General features: G+C 35.3%; 1 protein-coding gene across 1 annotated transcript in view; it reads right to left on the minus strand.

The window, feature by feature from the left end:
- Nucleotides 1-1,489: 1,489 nt before the first annotated feature.
- The window catches only part of LOC136042549 (myb-like protein X), a 90,819-nt gene continuing 68,972 nt past the window's right edge, over nt 1,490-23,336 (minus strand). The window contains exons 8-11 of the mRNA XM_065727518.1: nt 20,789-20,925; nt 16,859-17,129; nt 9,488-9,646; nt 1,490-1,954 (exon numbers count right to left, since the gene is read on the minus strand). Coding sequence (XP_065583590.1) covers nt 1,814-1,954; nt 9,488-9,646; nt 16,859-17,129; nt 20,789-20,925 — 708 coding nt within the window. The 3' untranslated portion in view covers nt 1,490-1,813. The remainder of the gene's footprint in view (nt 1,955-9,487; nt 9,647-16,858; nt 17,130-20,788; nt 20,926-23,336) is intronic.

A 23,336-nucleotide genomic window follows, 5' to 3' on the forward strand; every position in this document is an offset into this window, starting at 1 on the left:
TTCCTTTTAAAATTAAATTAAAAAAAACAGGTTTTTTGCCACTGAAAATAAGGAGCGACAGTAAAATTTAAATCATATAAGAAATTATCAGAGAATTTAAATTGGATCAGAAAGTATTCAGTATACCAAAGCGGCCGTCTCCTCATCAATGCCTCATTCTTTACGCTAAAGTCTTTTGTTGTTTAAAAAAAGATGAGCCAAACTTTAGCATAAAGAGCGAGGCGTTGAGGAAGAGACAGCCCCTATCATATACGGAATAATTTATGTTTGTTTTAAGTATTAGTGTCGCTCTTTATTTAATTTCTGATATTTAGTTTCTGATCGTTTTTTTAAATATGCCAGGAAATCTTACCCCATCTACACTGAGAAACCCCCTCACCATGGAAATATCCTCTAGACAATTCAATCCCGGTAAAAACTTACTCCTAATTCTTAACCACTCCGCGCGTGAAAATGACACGGAAAAGAGAAAGCAAGGCATATAAAAAGTATTCTGTATAAGAATTCTGGCAAATTACCGCAGTGTAGAATTTCTCCTGACAAGCTCAATCCCTGGAATCTTCCCTCTCCATGAAACATTCCCCCGTGGAAAAACTTCAGCAGAAAATTTGTCCAAATTCGACAAAAAATGTCGAAGATACGTGATTGACATAACTGAACTGGATCCGCTCTCCTTGGGGAAGTTAAGGAGCAGGGTTCAGTGCTTTGGCGAGTTTGGCGCTTCTGAACGTGCTAGGGCGATGAAAATTGGTAGCCGTGTCAGGGAGCTGCATAAACTGACTTGGTAAAGTAGTTTTCCCGATTCGACCATCTGGGGGGGGGGGGCTGAAGGGAAAGGAAAGATCATAAAAAATGAGGTATTTTTAACTTAATAGTGTGTGATCGGATCTTAATGAGTTTTGATATTTAGAAGGACCTCGCGACTCAGAGCTCTTATTTTAAATTCCGACCGGTATTAAGTCTCTGAATTTTCTTTTAAATCAACCTAATGATTCTTAGAGTTTTGCTAGAGCTCATTCCAATTAAGCTCTTGGCTCTTCCAGCCTCGTCACAAGTGCCATATGAGCTCTTAGCTCTTGTTTTTCGTAATGATCAAGACTTTATGAAAGCTTTCTGCACGACTGTTTGAAATTTGCAATAAACTCTAGCATTTAGGTAAGTAATTTCTTTAAGCTGAAACATACCTCTAATACTCATAATTTTGTATACTTGATAAATAATATTTTAAGGAATCTGAGAATAATTGCGTCAATTGGGGAGCCTCCCCCCCCCAGGATATTTAAACAATACCGTTTTTGGTATTTTCAGTGAAAAGAAAGAACGCAATTGTCCCTCCTATATTTGAAAAATATATTCTGCCCCCCCCCCCCTCCCTCTAAATTCAGCCTCTAAAAAGGTGTTAACCTCCAAAGAGCCTTGTACCTAGCTGATCATGACATTCTAATCATAATTTGTAAAACATCAGAATTTATACTCTGGTCTCTTCGTATTCATTTTCGGGGTGGTGCAGGGAATTATATCGGATTCCCTGCTATAAGGTTCCCTACACGTTCCCTTTTATTCACCAGTCCGTGCCTTTATTGGAATCAACATGAGAAGCTTCATTCCCCTTGTAACTAAACAGCTAGAGTTATACTGCTTTTCCCTCACAGAAATGGAATCATACAAAGGAAAAGAATACAAAATACAAAACTTTCATAAACCAAATAAAAATGAAATTAAGATTTAGTTGTGTCAACTGACTCTCTCGCAATGTATATTTTTTTCTACATGGCACTGCTTTATTTTATCTTGCTAGAATGTTTGTTCATTCTCACCGTATCATAGACTCGAGTTCTTCCTTATGAATTTGGTCAATTGCAGCAATTAGTTGAGCCAGCCTACTTGCATAGAGCTCTTGACGAGCATGGACATCTTCCCCAACTCTTGTTGATTGCGGTGTTTCAAGGTTTGACTGAAAACAAAGAAATATAAAATATTTGAGCCCTAGTGAGAAAAACGCTCATTTATTTGGCAACGCTAAGAATGATTTGTTAAAATAATAGTATGCGGCAATCCTCTAAGCTGGAAAAATACATAGTCTATTGAGCAAAAGTAAGTCTTTCCTTGCCTGTTCCTCAGCAATAGAATTGCAAATAATAGATGTACACAGGAAGTGAAAACACCCTTCAAGATCTGCCCGTAGCGCCATTCAAAAAAAAAATATATAAATAAAAAACTTTAACCAGTGCATAACTTTTCTAAGGTCGCGTGCAGTTTAGATAAGATAATATTTATTTTCAAAAGACTATCACAAGCTGTATAGAGCCGAATTCGCTTTATGATGACAATGAGTTTAACTCATTGTCATTTATAAATTTATTTATAATATTAATAAAGCGGTTATTTTGTTAGTTTATTTGTATTTTGGTAAGAACATCCTAAATCAATATACCGATTAGGCTGAAACTTGGTATGTATGACAAACAAATACAACGTAGAAACAATAGGGAAAATTTTTTCAAGACAATGGAAATTATTTATGTAGATATTTCGGCCCTATGTCCAAGGGTCGTCTTCAGCACAATACAATACTATATATATATATAAAAGAACTTACATCAAATTGTGAGAATTAAAACTGATTAGTTAAAAACACTTATTAAAACATTTTTTTTTAAAAATATAGCCCTAGCATCCTTACTTCAGCGAAGTTCAACCAGGACTGGCGAAAAGAATGAAATGAAGAAATATAAACTCATTCAAACTAAAGAGAATAAAATGATTAGATGCAATTTCTTAAAGCTAATCTTGCTTGTTTAGCAGCCTGTCTAAAGACCTTTTCGTAGTTGGTTCAGTACTATTATAAATTGGTTTAGTAAAATATTTTGTTAGATCATTTTTAATTAAATTTGAGTATAAAGAATTTAGTGAGTATTCCCCCAAGACCCTGTTCAAAGAAATATTTTTATTTATTTTGAGATTAATTTCAATTGATTCTCGAACCACCTGTTTTATTCCCAAATCATTACTAATGAGTGAAGAGTTTTCAAAAAGTATCATGTGGGACGGATTATTAAATATATGCCAACCCAGAGCAGAATCAAAGGAGTTGTTGGAACCATTTGAAATTAAGGCCTTGTCTATGTCATTTTTATGCTGTTGTAACCTTTTGTCTAGATTCTGATGGGTCCTGCCGACATAGTATTTTCCGCAATCACAGGGTATTTGATAGACCCCTCTTTGGCGAGTAACTGGGGTCTTATCTTTACCCGAATTTAAGAAAATTGATGATTTTAAAATTATTAGTAAAAACTACGTACAGATTATTTTTTGTGCAAATATTTTTTAATTTTGTTGTAATCTTTGGGATATACGGAAGATAGACAATATTTGAGGGCTTATCAATAGCCTCACATTGTGAAGTATCTTCTTCGATTTTACAAGAATGTCTTTTTATTCTACGGCTAATTATTTCATTTACAAAAGGAATGGGGTATCCATTACCAAAAAGAATATCTCTGATAAAATTTATTTCTGCATTTATATATGAATGGGAGCAAATATTTAGGGCACGATCAATGAGGGAAATTACAACTGCTCTTTTAACTTGTGGGGGGTGATTTGAATTAAAGTGAAGATATCTATTGTTTTGTGTTGGCTTTCGATATATAGTAAAATCCAGTTCATCAGCATTACGAATAATTAATACATCTAAAAACGGTAGTTTATTTTCAATTTCAACTTCAAGGGTGAACTGCAAATTTCGGTCATAAGTGTTAAGATGATCTAAGAAGCCCCGAAGTTCAGCTTCCCCATAATTCCAAAGTGAAATTACGTCATCCATATAACGACCCCAATAGACATGATTTAGAAAATAAGAATTCAATGCCCAATTCTCAAGATTCTCGACGTAAATATTTGCTAGTAGCCCGGATAAAGGTGCCCCCATGGGTAACCCATTTTTTTGCTGATAAAAAGAATCGCGAAATTGAAAATACATAGAAAACTTATTACAAATTTTAACAAGAGTCATTAAAACTTCACAATCAATTCCTGTCGCTGAAGTCTCGATCAACTGGTAATTTTCTTCTATTTTGTTTTTTAATAATTCCTCTGAAATAGTTACATCTATATTTGTATACATGGAAACAATGTCGAAACTACTAACTATTGTGTTTTCTGAAATACTTGTGTTGCTAAGTTTTTTAACCAAATCTGCCGAGTTATGAATATAGGAATTTTGAGAATACAATAAAGGTTTGAAAGCTGCACAAAGCCATTTTCCAATATTGGCAGCGGGAGCTTTAGTACAAGCTACAATAGGTCTTAAGGGAATACCCTGTTTATGTATTTTTGGTAAACCGTAGAGTTTAGGACAGAAACTACCACGGGGAAAAAATTTATTGTATAGTTGTGGGGTGATTTTACCATTTTGTTTTAGCTGCTTTAATTCATTTATAATATTATTAGTGAACTGATCAGTAGGATCATGAGTTATTGTTTGATATGTAATTGTGTCATTTAAATGCGAAAGAATTTTGTTGTCATAGTCTGTTGTATTCATGACAACAAGTGAATTGCTTTTGTCTGCTTTAGTTATTATAATAGAAGGATCTTTTCGGAGATTAGATAGTATTTTTATGTCATGCAAATTTTCCGGTGTGGAATTGGTAGGAGGCTTAAACTTTTTTTGGCTATTATAGAGGATATTTATTAGACCAGATCTAACTTCATCCGGGTTAGAGACAGAAGGATAGTGTTTATGCAAAGCGGACTCTAGAGAGGAAACTATATCTGCCACAGGAACCTGTTTTGGTAGAAAAGAAAATTTTGGACCTTTTTCTAGTGTTTCGATTTCCTGGGGTTCCAATGTTTTAGAAGAGAGGTTAACGATAGCAGGCCCAGGAGTGAATCTTGGAGAATAAATACGGTTTCTCATCGAAGATTCATTTCGTAAGCCTTCTAATTTTTTATAGAGGCGTTCCTTGGACAAGCGAAAATCGTTTAAACAAATTCTTTTCTAATCTAACAACTTGAGCAAAATCAACGGTGGACAGGTTTTCCAGCAAAAAAGTTTCCAACGATTTTCTCTCTGAAGAAATAATATGTCGTTTCTGTTTTTTGTCCTTAATAATATGGACTAGGGTTTTTTAACTGTAGTGTATGGGCAAATTGCGCTTCTTTTCGGGTATTTAAATGTAATTTATATCTTAAAGACTTGGGAATAAGGTTTTCCTTTCTACAGGATTCTAAAAATTTTTGTTGATTGATAATATTAGCATGTTTTTTACCTAGACTAATAAAATAAAAGATATCATAGGTCAACTGCTCCCCATAAGCTAGACGAAAATAGCGACGAAGACCACACTGCCTTTCCATAACAAACAAATACAACGTAGAAACAATAGGGAAAATTTTTTCAAGACAATGGAAATTATTTATGTAGATATTTCGGCCCTATGTCCAAGGGCCGTCTTCAGCACAATACAATACTATATATGTATATAATATATGTATGACTACTTCTGGCATGAAAAAGTCAAAAAGAAGGTATAGAGAGGGTGGTAATTTACAAAACTTCATTTAATATAACTGTATCACGTGTAAGCTTCTCTAGGAGGCGAACGCCATGAAAGGAGTGGGGGAGGTACCAGCCGAAGAAGGGGGAGGGGATATTGTTGAAAGGAAGGTACCAACTGAGGGATTCGTTTCCATTTTCTTACATTATACATGAATTGGCAGGTTATATTATTATCCATAACTATCTCAAGGTTCTTTAAGAAAAGAAAAATAAACTTAAAATTAGCCATTGTGTAATTTCTCCGATGTCAATTTGGTATTTTAGGACAAACATTTTGCTTAAACGGTGGGCAATGGTGAATAATGACTGGAAAAGTCAATTAGCAGTTGATGGAGAGTTTGTTGAAGGATACTTGGTGGTAGGTTGGCATCAGGAAGCAATAACAAATTAGAGATATGATAATATTATACGGATTCCCCAGTACCGACGGGTAATTTTGGCTGGTTAGTATGCAATAAAAGAATAAAAGGGACAGCCAAAAAGTGAAAACAGCAATGATTAATATCAGTTTTGGCTAAAAAGCGGCCAAATTGGCTCCAAGGGCAAAGTGACAGAATGGCAAAAGTGACCAGTCTGCCAATGTAAAAAAAAAACAAAAAAAAACTGAATAACACTAGTCTAGCCTGTCAAAATTGTTAAAGCTGGCCTTCCCAAATTTCACTGAGCTAAGAGGAAAAGAATAACAATAAATTAAGACCAACAACAATTAGCCACTAGTCACACTTGTAAGTTCTGGAATAGTGGACATAACTCTAAAATATGTCTAGAGCACATTTGTGGCCGATTCACCTAGTCCAGTGGTCGGCAAACTTATTTGCAGGGGGTAAAACTTTCGGGGGGTTAAGATTTTCCTACGAAACTTTCCAGGAAAATTACTCGGAGAATTCCGCGTCAAATGAGTCTTCGTACACCCAGATCCGATGTCGGCTGTGACCTGTAGGCGTCTAGGAAAAAAAAAAAAATGAACATTAAGTGGCTATGCGTGGTTTCTGGAAAACAGGGAAGGAGTTATCGGATCGAGGATAAATTTCGCGGATAAGCTCCTGGGCCCTAGGGGACCTTAACTTGTGAATTTCAGCCCGATCGGACAACGTTAAAGGGGGGCTGGGGTTGACGGGTCGAAACTTTCGGCCAGATTTTCCCCATGAAGGAAAAGTTGGAGGGGGATGAAATTTGGCAGGTTTCTTAGTTGGAGCTCGGGCTACGAAATGCATCCCTCCCCATCCCTCTGCGACCACTGGAACCGAAGATCACTTAACATTGTCGTGGTTCGCCTCTTTATAGAGGCGCGAGTGTGCCTCCTTGATTAACTATGCTTTTTTAAGCAATGAAGTTAATTAAAGTTACCAAAAAGGAACGTTGTTCCAACAAAAGAGTAACTTATTCTTGAGCATGTTCTGTTCAGTTCGTGTTCTTGTGCGTGTTCTGTTCTAGTCGAATGGATTAGTGCGCTGAATCTAGGACCCTTTCTCCGACATGGCGAGGGTTCAAATCCTAGAGAACCCAATTATTTAGTTTGGGACGGGGGTCAGTGGAGTGACTCTGTAAGCTCAGCGAAAGTCACTCCAGCTCTAAATGGGTACTTTGAAAAATCTAGAGAAGGTAAACAGGAAGGATGGGCTACCAAAGCGCGGAACTTCCATATACCTTGTAAGAATGTTCGGCCGAATTCTAAAGCGGCTTGAGACCCACGATCATTTTGTTGATCTAGTTACGATCGATTTTCGCAAAGCTTTTGACCTTCTATCTCACCACATTGTAGGCCCGAACTTAAAACAAATGGGAGCTACGAGTCAAGCTCTGACAGTCATACTAGATTTTCTGTCTGGACACCAACAGAAAGTATTTGACCTCCATAAAGAAGATACTAACTCCGAATGGAGTGAAGCTGCGGGGCCTCATGAGGCACCAAACTCGCAGGCATAACATTTCTTGCTGTGATCAACTACATGAATACAGGTATAAGTTTGAGGATGACTTATCACTTGGGCTTCCTTATCTACTTGAGGGTAATACTCCTATAGTCCAGTTTGCTAGTGACATTTTTGACCAACTAAATTCCAAGTATGGTGTTATTTTCTCCAGAGACTGTTCTTTCGCCGCAAATGTTGACACTCTAACTGGAACAGGTAATGCTTCCCTTCAAACACTGTCCAAAATGCATCGCTTTGGTTGGAATGTCAAAAGTCTCCTCCGTGCATATCTTTGATATGTGCGACCAGTCATAGAGCATGCCTGCCCTGTGTGGGGCCATTCAGTACTACGCACTGCTCACCTATTTACGACCTAGAGTCAGTGCAAAAAAGGCCAGTTAGGATTATCCTAGGTACTAGAGATATTCCGTACCAAGAAGCAGGCATTACACTAAACACTCGGTGCCAAGAACAAACGTTGTATGATCTCATCATGAGCTTTGGAAAAGCATTGCTTTTAGGCCCAGCCTATCGAGAGATATTACACGCAGGCCTGACAGTAGAACCAGACAAAAGTCCTAACTTACTCCCATGCGTGCGTGGACAAACCGATACTATAATTCATTTGTGTTTTTTTTACGTCTATGTTTAACAGTGCGTAATTTTTGTTTTTAACGTTTTTGCAACTGCAAATTAGCCAAGCGCTAAGAAAGTTGCTCAATAAACCGTTCTCTCTCTTTTACCTTACAGCCAGTTACTGCTATATCTGAAATAGAGAGTATATTAGTAGCTACTGATTGGTTCACAGCTTTTATGATAAAAGAGCCATCTGGTCTAGTTTTTATGCAATAACTATTCTACTACCACATTTGAACAGTCTACTGGTCTCATTACGGCCTTCAAGACCAAAAGCCAAAATCCTTACGCTAGTTATTTGGGGCGGAAGTGACTAGACTGCCATCTGTTCTGTCAGTCATCACAATTAAATTGAAAATCCTTTGGGAAAAAAATAAACAGGTAAAACAACAAAGTCATGTCACTAAAAAGAAGTAAAATGTCAAGTAATTAAAACAAATAGGCTACAAGAAGAGGGGTGAACCCTCAGTCAATATTAAAATAAGCAAACAAAATAAATCAAAAGTAAGCAGAGCACTAATTTTCAAAGCAGGGTAAAAAAGGGTTGATAAGCACTGTCAAGCCATTTCATAGTTGCAACATATAGGAATGTGGAAAAATTTTCAGCAAACACATTGACAGTAAAAAAAAATATGCTACAAGAAGAGGTGGAAGACCTCAGTCAATACTGAATGAAGCAAGCAAAATAAACCAGAATCAAGCACAGCAGTAAGTTTCAAAGCAGGGTAAAAAAGGGGTCGAAAAGCACTCTCAGGCAATTTGATTGTTGCAATATGCAGGAATCTGGGAAACTTTGCAGCAAACACATTAACAGTCAGAGCAAGCCAAAGGCCAAAAATACACAACAGAGCGAGTGTACAGGTGTCAAGAACCCCAAGGGTAGAGCCCCTTATGATTTAATCAAAAAACCGTGGCAGAGAGCAATCCCTACTGGGGAAATAGCAATTTTTAATATATTTAGTCTATTTCAACGTCAATTTGTCTTTTCTTCCCTAATTACAGATAATTTGATGGTTTAATTCTTAATAATGCTGCTTGCAGTTTTTAAGATGTTTTCTTTATTTTGAAAATGGGACATTTGAGAGGTTCGTAGCTTTTGATGGTAAATTTAGAGTTATAAGGTCTGTAAATTTGAAGGTCTGAACTTTATATATGTTGAATCAGAAAAGCAATTATTTTATATCTTTTGTTACTAAAATTGTGCTTTTAGAAATTTCGCTTACTATTGAGCCGTGTATTCCTTACTTACAGTTCGTTACCACGAGCTGTTTGACCACATCTCCTTAAACTCTTTATAAGATCGATGAGGCATACAACCAGTCTGCATAGGTTTATAAAGCATTAATTTAAAAGTACTAAATAGTAGTTACTTTACCGTAATTCTCATCTTTCCAGGCGTTAGAAGAGTGAGAGAAAGGTTGAGATGGTTAGGACACGTTCTGCAGATGAAGTTAAACATTTTGCCAAAGATCATCCTTGTGTTTCCTGCTCCATTATCATTTGGGTTTTTCAAGGTATTCTCTGTTTTTTTGTTCTTTAAAAAATAACTGGCTATATTGAATTGCATATTGTTATATTCAATATTGCATTTTATATTGCATACTATATTGCATTGCATTGCAATATTACATGTGGTTTAGTATGAATACCTTATTTTCTTGCACGCTTCAGGAATCGTTTAAGAGCTCTCAAGACAAGTGCCTTTTTTAAGCGAGGGGAGGGGGAGAATTAGAATTTGGGAAAAAGAGGCAAGCTAATTTTTCTACGGTCCTCAAAAAAAAAAACGGTATGTCTTCTTTGTTTTGTCCAAAAATTACCAATTTATTTTAATAATATTTTTAATAAACAACGCACAATAAAGGGCACTAGATATAATAACGTCCATTCAAATTAGCCCTTAAATAGCTCTCTCTGATGTTTCAGCGTCACTCAAGCAGTGAAAAAAAAAAAAAAAAGACATACAAGTGTTGCCCATGCAAAAACTTTTTTTTTTGGGTTGTTCAGTGTGAGGGGTTGTAAGTTTTCTCTTTGGGGTATAATTTTTTTTTCTTTTTTGCAGCACATTTTTATCATTAAGATTAATCAATATAGTAGTTGTCATTCCTATGGAAAAGATTTTTTTTGTTCGTTTAAGTTGAGGAGGGCTGTAAATTTCCTGCAGGAGTTAATAGAAACACATATAAAAAAAAAAATAAATAAAAAAAGCAAGAAAACAAGCAAGAAAAACAGGACACACATGTAATACCCATGTAAAAAAAAAATTCTTGTTTTTTCTCGTACAGTAAGGGGGGCTGTAAGTTTCCTGCAGGGGTACAATTTTTCTTTTTTTACAGCGACTTTTTACCATAAAGTTTAATCAAAATAGTAGTTGCCATTGCTAAATCAGATTCAAATGGCAGTTCTTTCCCACTCAACACTGTTTTCTGTCTGCCCTCCACGAAAGATAAAAAAGAAAAAGAAAAGAAGCAAGACAAAAAGGGACGGATCATTGTTATCTATGGAAAGACTGATTTTTTGTCGTTCAGGGTGGGGCGGGGGTGGGGGGGTTCTGTAAATTTTCTGGAGGAGTTAATAGAAACACACATAAAAGAGCATGCATTAAAAGACTGATATTTATGCTAAAAAAACAGACATTAGACTTAATAAAAAAAGAAACTAATAATGAACTTATAATGTATCAAAAATAAAACTAATATTAAATTCAAACTCAAAAAGAATAGAAATTACTAAGCATAAGAACTGTTAAGTCGTCAACCATGAATCCCAAATTATCGAAAAAAAAATTAGTTTTAGGAAGCAGTGAATATTTTCATATTTACGATAATAATTGGGAAGCGTCTGAACGGTCACACACTTAGTTCTTATTTTTATATATTATGAGCAAATATTCAAAATATCTGATAACAAAGATTTTTTGAAGGCCTTACCTTTAAGTTGTATATTAAAGCAATTTTATACTATTTACGGTAATATTATTGCCGTGGTTAAGGTTGAATGTAAGTTTAGTAGTAGGCATGGAATGGAATCGGGCGTTAAATAGGATCGGGTCCAATCCCTATTTGAGCAGATTATTTTAATGGACTTTTTCCTGGGGAACACGACAAAGGCTGTAGAAGAAAACGGCAGTAAATAGTTCAGTAAAAATCACTTAAGCTTACATTACGCAGATGCATTGCATGTCCTAAATAAAGAATTAATTGCAAAATGAACACATTTTTGGGGATCTTTTTAGAGGTGACGGAAGAAGAATAAGTCGCTTAGACTATGAGTAAATGAAATTAATAAGCAGTACGCTTACTAATCAATATTGGCTTTTAGTTACATTCAAGATCTAAGGTAATTTGTGCCATGCTGGAATCGCAGCACAGATAAATAGTGAAAGGATGTGACTGGTAAACTTTACTATGAGCCATCAAAAGGAAGGATACATTTTATTGTTAAAAAATACTGCTTCTATACTAGAATGATTAAGAGGTACCGCTGTTTTAATTATGCAAATGAAAGAGCGGTGAATATGGAATTAACAAAACATTATAATTGTACGAATGTTTTGTGGAGCTGTTAAAAGTATCTGAAGAGATTGGTTATAAGGCATCTTTTTCTTCCTCCTCAGATAGCTTGGCATTGGATCGTAGTAGAGAGTTGTTTGATGGCTCATGTCTTTATAAAACAACTAGACCTACGTTGCCCGGGCAACGTGAAGTGTTGAGGCAACCTTTCTCCGGCTCTGCCGACTAAAATGTTGCGAGAGGAACACTTTGGTTTTGTTTCTTCACTATCGATCAGTAATCACAGGATCAAAGGCTATTCCTCAGCGTTGAAAAAACAACAACAAAATAATATCGAAAGAAGGGACTAAATTGAATTTGCAGCCAGTTTCACTTTATCCTTTTCAATCGAAGACATCGTGACGGACGAAAACTCGAAACAATATCTTATATAATCTAGTTGGTATTATAAAGCTATCCCTAACTTTTCAGGATCAAAACACAGTAGATGACATTCTATTAATTATTACGAAACTATCTAATTTTTTTACATTCTCGTTTGTCCTTTTTTCTTCACTATCAGTTAAATGATGAAGTTGTCAGCCTATCCAAGTCTTTAAAACGGTATGTTCAAACAAGAACGCAATCAGATATCACATGACCAAAGGCTATTCTTTAGCGTTGAAAAAACAACAACTACAAAATAATATCGAAAGAAGGGACTAAATTGACTTTGCAGCCAGTTGAACTTTATCCTTTTCAATCGTAGACATCGTGACGGATGAAAACTTAGAACAGTATTTTATATAATCTAGTTGGTATTATAAAGCTATCCGTGACTTTTCAGGATTAAAATACCATAGGATTAACTAATTATTAATAAACTACCTCATTGTTTTACGTTATAGTTTGTACCCGTTGCGTAAACACTTAATTCTGTCAGATTTAAAGAGATCGAATACAATGTGCACCAATTTGCACAAATTTTTAGCCCAAAGTGAACAGATTCTTACTTACAAGTCCCTCTCCCGTGATAGACATCAAGTTCACCGGAAACAAATAAATGGGTAAACCAACTAGCAAAAGTGGCTAATCCCTCTTTGCCGAAGATGATTATGAACTAACAGCCGTTTCTCGCCCAAAGTGAGCCGATTCTTACTTATAAGTCCCTCTCCCGTGATAGGCATCAAGTTCACCAGAAACAAATAAATGGATAAACCAACTAGCATAGTGGCAAACCCCTCATCACTGAAGTTGACTGTAGCCTAACTGCAAATTAAAACTTACAAGTCCCAGCATTGTCTTACCACTGGAACCAAATTAGTTTTACCATCAAATACACCAGAAACAAATAATAGATACAACAACTAGCAAAAGTTGCAAACCCCTCATTATCGGCCTAGATTTCGTTTCTGTGTGTACCTTACTACTGAGGTTGTCAACCCCTTGAAACTTTCAATCTGGTATACCTCATAAAGGAATTTTTGTACCAATAAATGGATGTCATATACTTTGATCAGCTCATCAAGAGCTATTGATTGCCTTCGAAAAAAAATTATATCTGTCTTAGTTCAAAAGTTAATTTTTTTGCCGTAGGCCAATTTTCTAGCGTCACCACTTAGAAAGGTGCAGAGGATAAGCTCCAATTTCTTTAGCAATGAGAGAACTTTTAAAGTTTATTAGGCAGATCTGATACCATTTCTCTACTGCAATCCCAAGTCCGAAAAGCCGAATGATAAACTCAGCTGAAATCACGAACAGAAATGTGTAGAAACAATAGATGGCAGCATTATCGGACCCGTGCGAAAATGCCACATTTTTGCTGCTGTAAATTTTATATTTATCACTCAAAGAAGATATATTGGCTGTGGGGCCGGGTAACTGCCGTATTTATTTAACACTTATAGATTTTAGTCCATCTTCAATTTGAAAGTGGTCCCTGCCTGCTTGCCTACTAGAACGAAGCTTTCCACTCGAAAGCACAAACATGGTTTGATGAAACGAAAGCTTGGCTGCACAACTTCAGATACTCCTCTCTGACATAGGCTTTATAACTCCACTTCACTTCGCACCCCATAGTTTCTGGCTCGTGGACAAGCAAAAATCATTCTTTTGGACCCCAGGCAATAGTTCTGCAGAGCTGTCCAAAATGTAACGTCCAATTCATCAATCCAGCCTGAGGTCCACACTTTCCATAAAAACTGCACAGGTTAGACCCTTACCAGTTTCAGGGAATAAGCTGAGATCGACAGCAAAAAGATAAAAAAGAAAAAGAAAAAAAAGGACAAAACCAAAGTGTTGCAACTGATCGTAATTTAAATACAGGATAAAACTTGAGCATTCTGTCAAAGTTTCCAATCAAAGTAATTTTGTAAAACAAAGTTGTAACAATAGTTACTCTAACAAAAGTTTTGAAGGAGAGAGATTTTGTCAGTCAACTGAATTGCAAATCTGCATAATTTTTGGTCTTTTACAATACTGAAGCTATATTGATGTCCATCCTGCAGACGATCTTGAACATACAGTACCTCCGTCCATACTCTATTCTAGATGTCTTTAAATTTTATGTTTCATTGTAATTATTTTTGGGTTTAAACATGTGCATTTCAAGGCAATTTATAAAAGAGATTTGTTTTGTTTGTTTTTTACAAGAAAAAAAAAAAGAATATCACAGATGAAAACAACCAGATATATTTCCTATGGGTATATCTGGGACCTTGAGAGGTTCGATATACATTGTTAGAAAAACCACCATGATATTTGGAAAGAGCATAAAATGAGGAATCTAATGGTATTACTTTTATTTATTTAGCCTGTTTCCTTAAGAAGTAATCAACCACTAAACCATTATCAAGAAATATTGTCCTAGGTAATTAACTCATCAACAGAATCAAATTCTGAGTTTCGTATTACCGAAATGAGATGAAACCAACTGCACCACTGCAGGTCCATTAATTTTCTTTATTTTAGAATGAGAAAGTCAATACAGTCAACGAAGCCTTGGACATGCTTGTAGTCAAAGAGCCTTTAGTTGGATATATTGATCCAAAGAGTAAAAAGGAGATAAGTGCCTCTCGCCAAACGACACTTGAAGCACTTCCCCTATTTTGATGCTCCACTTAAAATATTTCTTGTATGATAAACACGGAGGCTGCCAAAAGCTTATGAAAAGGATTGATTTTCCTTTGGAATTGGAGATTTCGAAAGGTAGGCCATCTATATCTAGTTTTGAATAACAAATTTTGTCCAGTATATAAATTTGCAAAGATGGTGCTCCAGTTTCCTACAGATTTCAACGGTTTGGGCGAAAGATACTTTTTCTGAATTATAAAGGTGTAGTTTCTGGTTAGGAGTGCAGACATGAAAAACACACAAAAAAAGTAATTTGATGTTAATGAAGTAGTATTTTCGTTTCAATGTAGTTTCCTTTTGAATATGTGAAAACTTACACAGGGGGTCAGTATTGCCACTTTCTAAGAAATTCGTCCTTTATAGTAAGCTGAACTATTGGAGTCATGATAATTTTAGTACATATTACACCCCTTCGGCTTATACATATATATATATATATATATATATATATATATATATATATATATATATATATATATATATATATATATATATATATATATATATATATATATATATATATATATATATAAATATAAATATTTAGTTTTTTTAGAAAAACTAAGGCAATTCTTACAATAAATTAGAGATGATTATGCAAGTCAATTTCACATGATATTGTTAGTTAACTTGTAGAACCAAGAAATTCAAAATAAAAAAAGATCTGCCCCTGGACCCAATCTGGAATCATATACATGAAAGCCGCAATTTTCAAATATAGCGTAAAGAGTGGAGCGTTGAGGAGGGAACAGCCCCTTTCATATACGGAGTAATTTCTGCTCGTTTTCAGTTTTAATGTCGCTTCTTACTTTACGTAAAAAAATCACAAAGGAGTAGAATAAATAGTTGAAGTTACTAAAAATACTTTAGCGTAAAGAGCGAGGTATTAGGAAGAGGTGAACCCCGTATATGTGTAATAGTTTCTGTTCGTTTTAATACTGCTCCTTACTTTCAGTTGAAAAAGCTTTTTCATATTTATTTTCTCTCTTTTCTTAAAAAATAGTAGAAAATCCTGCGCCCCTTTCATGGAAATTCTCTTCCCCCATGAAATTCCACATGACAAATCCCTCCATGGAAAGTTCCTCCCAAATAAACCCCCCCCCCCCCAACGAAAAAATTCCCCCGAAAACGTCTGTACACTTCCCAATAACCATTACTAGATGTAAACACTGGTCAAAGTTTGCAACTTGCGGCCCCTCCCAAGGGGACTGTGAGGAGGTAAGTCCTAAAAGACATAGTTATTAGGTTTTTCGACTATGGTGAATAAAATGGCAATCTCAGAATTTTGATCAGGTGACTTTGGGAAAAAATGAGCGTGTGAGGGGACCTAGGTGTCCTCCAAATTTTTGGTCACTTAAAAAGGACACTAGAACTTTTATTTTCCGTCCAAATGAGCTCTCTCGTGAGATTCTAGAACTACTGGGGAGATTCCCCTGAAAAAAAAAAAAACAAAAAACAACACGCATCCGTAATCTGTCTTGTGGCGAAAAATGCGAAATTCCACATTTTTGTAGATAGGAGCTTGAAACTTCTACAATAAGGTTCTCTGATACGCTGAATCTGATGGTGTGATTTTCGTTAGGATTATATCACTTTTAAAGGGTGTTTCCCCGTATTTTCTAAAATAAGGCAAATTTTCTTCCAGGCTCGCAACTTTTTATGGGTAAAACTTGATAAAACTTATATATTAAAAATCAGCATTAAAATGCGATTCTTTTGATGTAACTATTGGTATTAAAATTCTGTTTTTTTAGAGTTTCGGTTACTATTGAGCCAGATCACTCCTTACTGCAGTTCGTTACCACGAACTGTTTGAAAATGGTTCTCGTGATTTACTAGTTTAATTTCAAAATAACTGAATTGCCTTTTGGCCAATATGAATTCAAATGGTACGAAAATGTTACACTGAATTCACTATTATTTCAAAGTCAAAAATTCAAAAAAGAGTAATTTTTGTGAAGAAGAAAAAAAGAGGCAACAGCATGAATAATCTTAAGGAGCTGTAACGAATTTCAAGGAACCCAATTTACCTAATTGGACCGAATAGTACAACATTTAATAGCCAACTAAACTAAGAATAAGATACCACTCTACTTCCAATGACATGTAGCATAATTCGTACTTACTTTATCTAAAGGCTTCCGCAGTCTGGCTAGCTGTGCCCTTAGCTGCTTATTGTCCTCCTTTAGAATATTCATCCTTGCTTCTAGCCTAGCCTTGGGCTGTCGAAGTATTTGTGCTTCAGCAAGCATTTCCCGCTCTATATATGTGGTCAATACAATTCTATTTAAGGATTGATTTGCATCAGAAGTGGACGATAAACTTAAACTAGGTGACTGGTGACCTCTAAGTATCTCATACTCTGCTTGAAGAGATGCAGTCTCTTCTTCTAGTTTGCTAAAGTGAATAAACATTTAGAATTTTAGCTTAGTGTACATGCTGATGATCTCAAAACCTTAATAAATACGAAAATTTAATATCAGCTCAATTCAAAGAAGCTGAGGATTATAGAGCCGTTTCTTTTACGGTCTTTCAGATAAAATTCTTGAGAAAAAAAACCCTTGTACAAAGCTGAAGTTCCTAAAATCGTACCCTGGTACATTTCTAAGCAAAAACACTCGTGTATTCTTAGCTAAAAAAAAAGAAAAAAAAGAGATAATTTCCAAAATTATAATTTTTCTTAACATCCCATACAAAATACGAAATAACTGATAAGAGTTTTATTCACAAATCTTTTATTCACAAATTTTGTTTCATATTTCAAGCTTTTTGTTAAAATATTGTGTTCTAGAATCTTATTGCAGTATTTTTATTGACATTTCTTGGGAAATTTTCAATGACCACTTAAATACATAGACAGTCAAACACTCAGCTTAGTCTCACGCCTGAGGTTGGAATTCCCACGTTCCTTTTAAAATTAAATTAAAAAACAGGTTTTTTGCCACTGAAAATAAGGAGCGACAGTAAAATTTAAATCATATAAGAAATTATCAGAGAATTTAAATTGGATCAGAAAGTATTCAGTATACCAAAGCGGCCGTCTCCTCATCAATGCCTCATTCTTTACGCTAAAGTTTTTTGTTGTTTAAAAAAAGATGAGCCAAACTTTAGCATAAAGAGCGAGGCGTTGAGGAAGAGACAGCCCCTATCATATACGGAATAATTTATGTTTGTTTTAAGTATTAGTGTCGCTCTTTATTTAATTTCTGATATTTAGTTTCTGATCGTTTTTTTAAATATGAAAGGAAATCTTACCCCATCTACACTGAGAAACCCCCTCACCATGGAAATATCCTCTAGACAATGCAATCCCGGTAAAAACTTACTCCTAATTCTTAACCACTCCGCGCGTGAAAATGACACGGAAAAGAGAAAGCAAGGCATATAAAAAGTATTCTGTATAAGAATTCTGGCAAATTACCGCAGTGTAGAATTTCTCCTGACAAGCTCAATCCCTGGAATCTTCCCTCTCCATGAAACATTCCCCCGTGGAAAAACTTCAGCAGAAAATTTGTCCCCCCCCACCCGATAATGTATGGATGCATCCCAATAACAAATACTATGCACAAACAATGGGCGAATTTTATAACTTAAAGACCTTTCCCCTGGGGCTGTAGGGGGGAGAGTCTTGTTTTACCCAAAGAAGTAGTTATTGAACCTTTCAACTATGATGAACAAAATGGCTATCTCAAAAATTTTGATCGGATGATTTTGGGGAAAAAAGTAGTGGCGAAGGTGGCCTAGTTGCCCTCCGATTTTTCGGTTACTTAAAAAGGGCACAAGAACTTTTTATTTCCGTTCGAATGAGCCCACTTCTGATGGAAATAAGATCGGGTTGATAAGACCATCCCTGAAAAAAAAAACAAAACGTGATCTTCCTTCTGGCAAAAAATACAAAATTCCAGATTTTTGCAGATTGGAGCTTGAAACCTATACAGTAGTGTTGGCTGATTACGCTGAATCCGATGATGTGATTTGCATTGAGATCACTTGACTTTTTGGGGGTGTTTCCCCCCCCCCCCTTTTTTTTCGAAAATCAGGAAAATTATCTCAGACTCGTAACCTTTGATGGGTAAGACTAGACTTAATGAATTTATATATTTGAAATCAGCATAAAAGCCGATTCTTTTAATATATCTATTGGTATCAAAATCCTTTTTTTTTAAATCGTGTTTTTTTTAGAGTTGCCGTTACTATTGAGCCGGGTCGCTCCTTACTTACAGTTTGTTACAACGAACTTTTTGAGCCACAATTTTCTCAGATTTTTCTTTAGGTTATTATTACGTATATGAGGGAGTTGCCCCCTCCTCAGTACCTCGCTCTTTACGCTAAAACATTTGTGAATTTGTAAAAAGCTTATTATTCTAATTAAATAGTCTTTGTGTGTCAAGAGTCATTTCTTAAATAATTGGAACAAAAAGTCAAACATTAGCGTAAAGAGTGAGGTACTGACAAGGGGGCAAATAAAAGTATAATTTCTGTTCGTCTTGACAACCGGTTTCCAACAGAAATCTTGGAAACCGGAAATCTTGTACAACGCTTACAGGGGAGAGATCGAGATGAAAGTTAATGGGAAGAATAAGCACAAGTTATAGATATGTAATTGACTTAATTGGAACGAATCCGTTCTCTTTGGCGGAGCTGGGGGGTGTTAATTTGGAAAAATTAAAAAAATTGAAGTATTTTTAACTTAAGAACGGGTGACCAGATCATAATGAAATTTGATTTTTAGAAGGAAATCATGTCTCAGAGCTCTTATTTCAGATCCCAATCACATCTGTTGACATTGGGGGGAGTAAGAGGGGAAAATCGGAAATCTTGGAAAACGTGTAGAGTGAAGAGATCGGGATGAAGCTTGATGGGCAGAATAAGCAAATGTCGAAGATACGTGATTGACATAACTGAACTGGATCCGCTCTCCTTGGGGAAGTTAAGGAGCAGGGTTCAGTGCTTTGGCGAGTTTGGCGCTTCTGAACGTGCTAGGGCGATGAAAATTGGTAGCCGTGTCAGGGAGCTGCATAAACTGACTTGGTAAAGTAGTTTTCCCGATTCGACCATCTGGGGGGGGGCTGAAGGGAGAGGAAAGATCATAAAAAATGAGGTATTTTTAACTTAATAGTGTGTGATCGGATCTTAATGAGTTTTGATATTTAGAAGGACCTCGCGACTCAGAGCTCTTATTTTAAATTCCGACCGGTATTAAGTCTCTGAATTTTCTTTTAAATCAACCTAATGATTCTTAGAGTTTTGCTAGAGCTCATTCCAATTAAGCTCTTGGCTCTTCCAGCCTCGTCACAAGTGCCATATGAGCTCTTAGCTCTTGTTTTTCGTAATGATCAAGACTTTACGAAAGCTTTCTGCACGACTGTTTGAAATTTGCAATAAACTCTAGCATTTAGGTAAGTAATTTCTTTAAGCTGAAACATACCTCTAATACTCATAATTTTGTATACTTGATAAATAATATTTTAAGGAATCTGAGAATAATTCCGTCAATTGGGGAGCCTCCCCCCCCCCAGGATATTTAAACAATACCGTTTTTGGTATTTTCAGTGAAAAGAAAGAACGCAATTGTCCCTCCTATATTTGAAAAATATATTCTGCCCCCCTCCCTCTAAATTCAGCCTCTAAAAAGGTGTTAACCTCCAAAGAGCCTTGTACCTAGCTGATCATGACATTCTAATCATAATTTGTAAAACATCAGAATTTATACTCTGGTCTCTTCGTATTCATTTTCGAGGTGGTGCAGGGAATTATATCGGATTCCCTGCTATAAGGTTCCCTACACGTTCCCTTTTATTCACCAGTCCGTGCCTTTATTGGAATCAACATGAGAAGCTTCATTCCCCTTGTAACTAAACAGCTAGAGTTATACTGCTTTTCCCTCACAGAAATGGAATCATACAAAGGAAAAGAATACAAAATACAAAACTTTCATAAACCAAATAAAAATGAAATTAAGATTTAGTTGTGTCAACTGACTCTCTCGCAATGTATATTTTTTTCTACATGGCACTGCTTTATTTTATCTTGCTAGAATGTTTGTTCATTCTCACCGTATCATAGACTCGAGTTCTTCCTTATGAATTTGGTCAATTGCAGCAATTAGTTGAGCCAGCCTACTTGCATAGAGCTCTTGACGAGCATGGACATCTTCCCCAACTCTTGTTGATTGCGGTGTTTCAAGGTTTGACTGAAAACAAAGAAATATAAAATATTTGAGCCCTAGTGAGAAAAACGCTCATTTATTTGGCAACGCTAAGAATGATTTGTTAAAATAATAGTATGCGGCAATCCTCTAAGCTGGAAAAATACATAGTCTATTGAGCAAAAGTAAGTCTTTCCTTGCCTGTTCCTCAGCAATAGAATTGCAAATAATAGATGTACACAGGAAGTGAAAACACCCTTCAAGATCTGCCCGTAGCGCCATTCAAAAAAAAAATATATAAATAAAAAACTTTAACCAGTGCATAACTTTTCTAAGGTCGCGTGCAGTTTAGATAAGATAATATTTATTTTCAAAAGACTATCACAAGCTGTATAGAGCCGAATTCGCTTTATGATGACAATGAGTTTAACTCATTGTCATTTATAAATTTATTTATAATATTAATAAAGCGGTTATTTTGTTAGTTTATTTGTATTTTGGTAAGAACATCCTAAATCAATATACCGATTAGGCTGAAACTTGGTATGTATGACAAACAAATACAACGTAGAAACAATAGGGAAAATTTTTTCAAGACAATGGAAATTATTTATGTAGATATTTCGGCCCTATGTCCAAGGGCCGTCTTCAGCACAATACAATACTATATATATATATAAAAGAACTTACATCAAATTGTGAGAATTAAAACTGATTAGTTAAAAACACTTATTAAAACATTTTTTTTTAAAAATATAGCCCTAGCATCCTTACTTCAGCGAAGTTCAACCAGGACTGGCGAAAAGAATGAAATGAAGAAATATAAACTCATTCAAACTAAAGAGAATAAAATGATTAGATGCAATTTCTTAAAGCTAATCTTGCTTGTTTAGCAGCCTGTCTAAAGACCTTTTCGTAGTTGGTTCAGTACTATTATAAATTGGTTTAGTAAAATATTTTGTTAGATCATTTTTAATTAAATTTGAGTATAAAGAATTTAGTGAGTATTCCCCCAAGACCCTGTTCAAAGAAATATTTTTATTTATTTTGAGATTAATTTCAATTGATTCTCGAACCACCTGTTTTATTCCCAAATCATTACTAATGAGTGAAGAGTTTTCAAAAAGTATCATGTGGGACGGATTATTAAATATATGCCAACCCAGAGCAGAATCAAAGGAGTTGTTGGAACCATTTGAAATTAAGGCCTTGTCTATGTCATTTTTATGCTGTTGTAACCTTTTGTCTAGATTCTGATGGGTCCTGCCGACATAGTATTTTCCGCAATCACAGGGTATTTGATAGACCCCTCTTTGGCGAGTAACTGGGGTCTTATCTTTACCCGAATTTAAGAAATTGATGATTTTAAAATTATTAGTAAAAACTACGTACAGATTATTTTTTGTGCAAATATTTTTTAATTTTGTTGTAATCTTTGGGATATACGGAAGATAGACAATATTTGAGGGCTTATCAATAGCCTCACATTGTGAAGTATCTTCTTCGATTTTACAAGAATGTCTTTTTATTCTACGGCTAATTATTTCATTTACAAAAGGAATGGGGTATCCATTACCAAAAAGAATATCTCTGATAAAATTTATTTCTGCATTTATATATGAATGGGAGCAAATATTTAGGGCACGATCAATGAGGGAAATTACAACTGCTCTTTTAACTTGTGGGGGGTGATTTGAATTAAAGTGAAGATATCTATTGTTTTGTGTTGGCTTTCGATATATAGTAAAATCCAGTTCATCAGCATTACGAATAATTAATACATCTAAAAACTGTAGTTTATTTTCAATTTCAACTTCAAGGGTGAACTGCAAATTTCGGTCATAAGTGTTAAGATGATCTAAGAAGCCCCGAAGTTCAGCTTCCCCATAATTCCAAAGTGAAATTACGTCATCCATATAACGACCCCAATAGACATGATTTAGAAAATAAGAATTCAATGCCCAATTCTCAAGATTCTCGACGTAAATATTTGCTAGTAGCCCGGATAAAGGTGCCCCCATGGGTAATCCATTTTTTTGCTGATAAAAAGAATCGCGAAATTGAAAATACATAGAAAACTTATTACAAATTTTAACAAGAGTCATTAAAACTTCACAATCAATTCCTGTCGCTGAAGTCTCGATCAACTGGTAATTTTCTTCTATTTTGTTTTTTAATAATTCCTCTGAAATAGTTACATCTATATTTGTATACATGGAAACAATGTCGAAACTACTAACTATTGTGTTTTCTGAAATACTTGTGTTGCTAAATTTTTTAACCAAATCTGCCGAGTTATGAATATAGGAATTTTGAGAATACAATAAAGGTTTGAAAGCTGCACAAAGCCATTTTCCAATATTGGCAGCGGGAGCTTTAGTACAAGCTACAATAGGTCTTAAGGGAATACCCTGTTTATGTATTTTTGGTAAACCGTAGAGTTTAGGACAGAAACT

The sequence above is a fragment of the Artemia franciscana genome, unplaced genomic scaffold (assembly GCF_032884065.1).
Source record: "Artemia franciscana unplaced genomic scaffold, ASM3288406v1 Scaffold_1446, whole genome shotgun sequence".
Taxonomy (NCBI): domain Eukaryota; kingdom Metazoa; phylum Arthropoda; class Branchiopoda; order Anostraca; family Artemiidae; genus Artemia; species Artemia franciscana.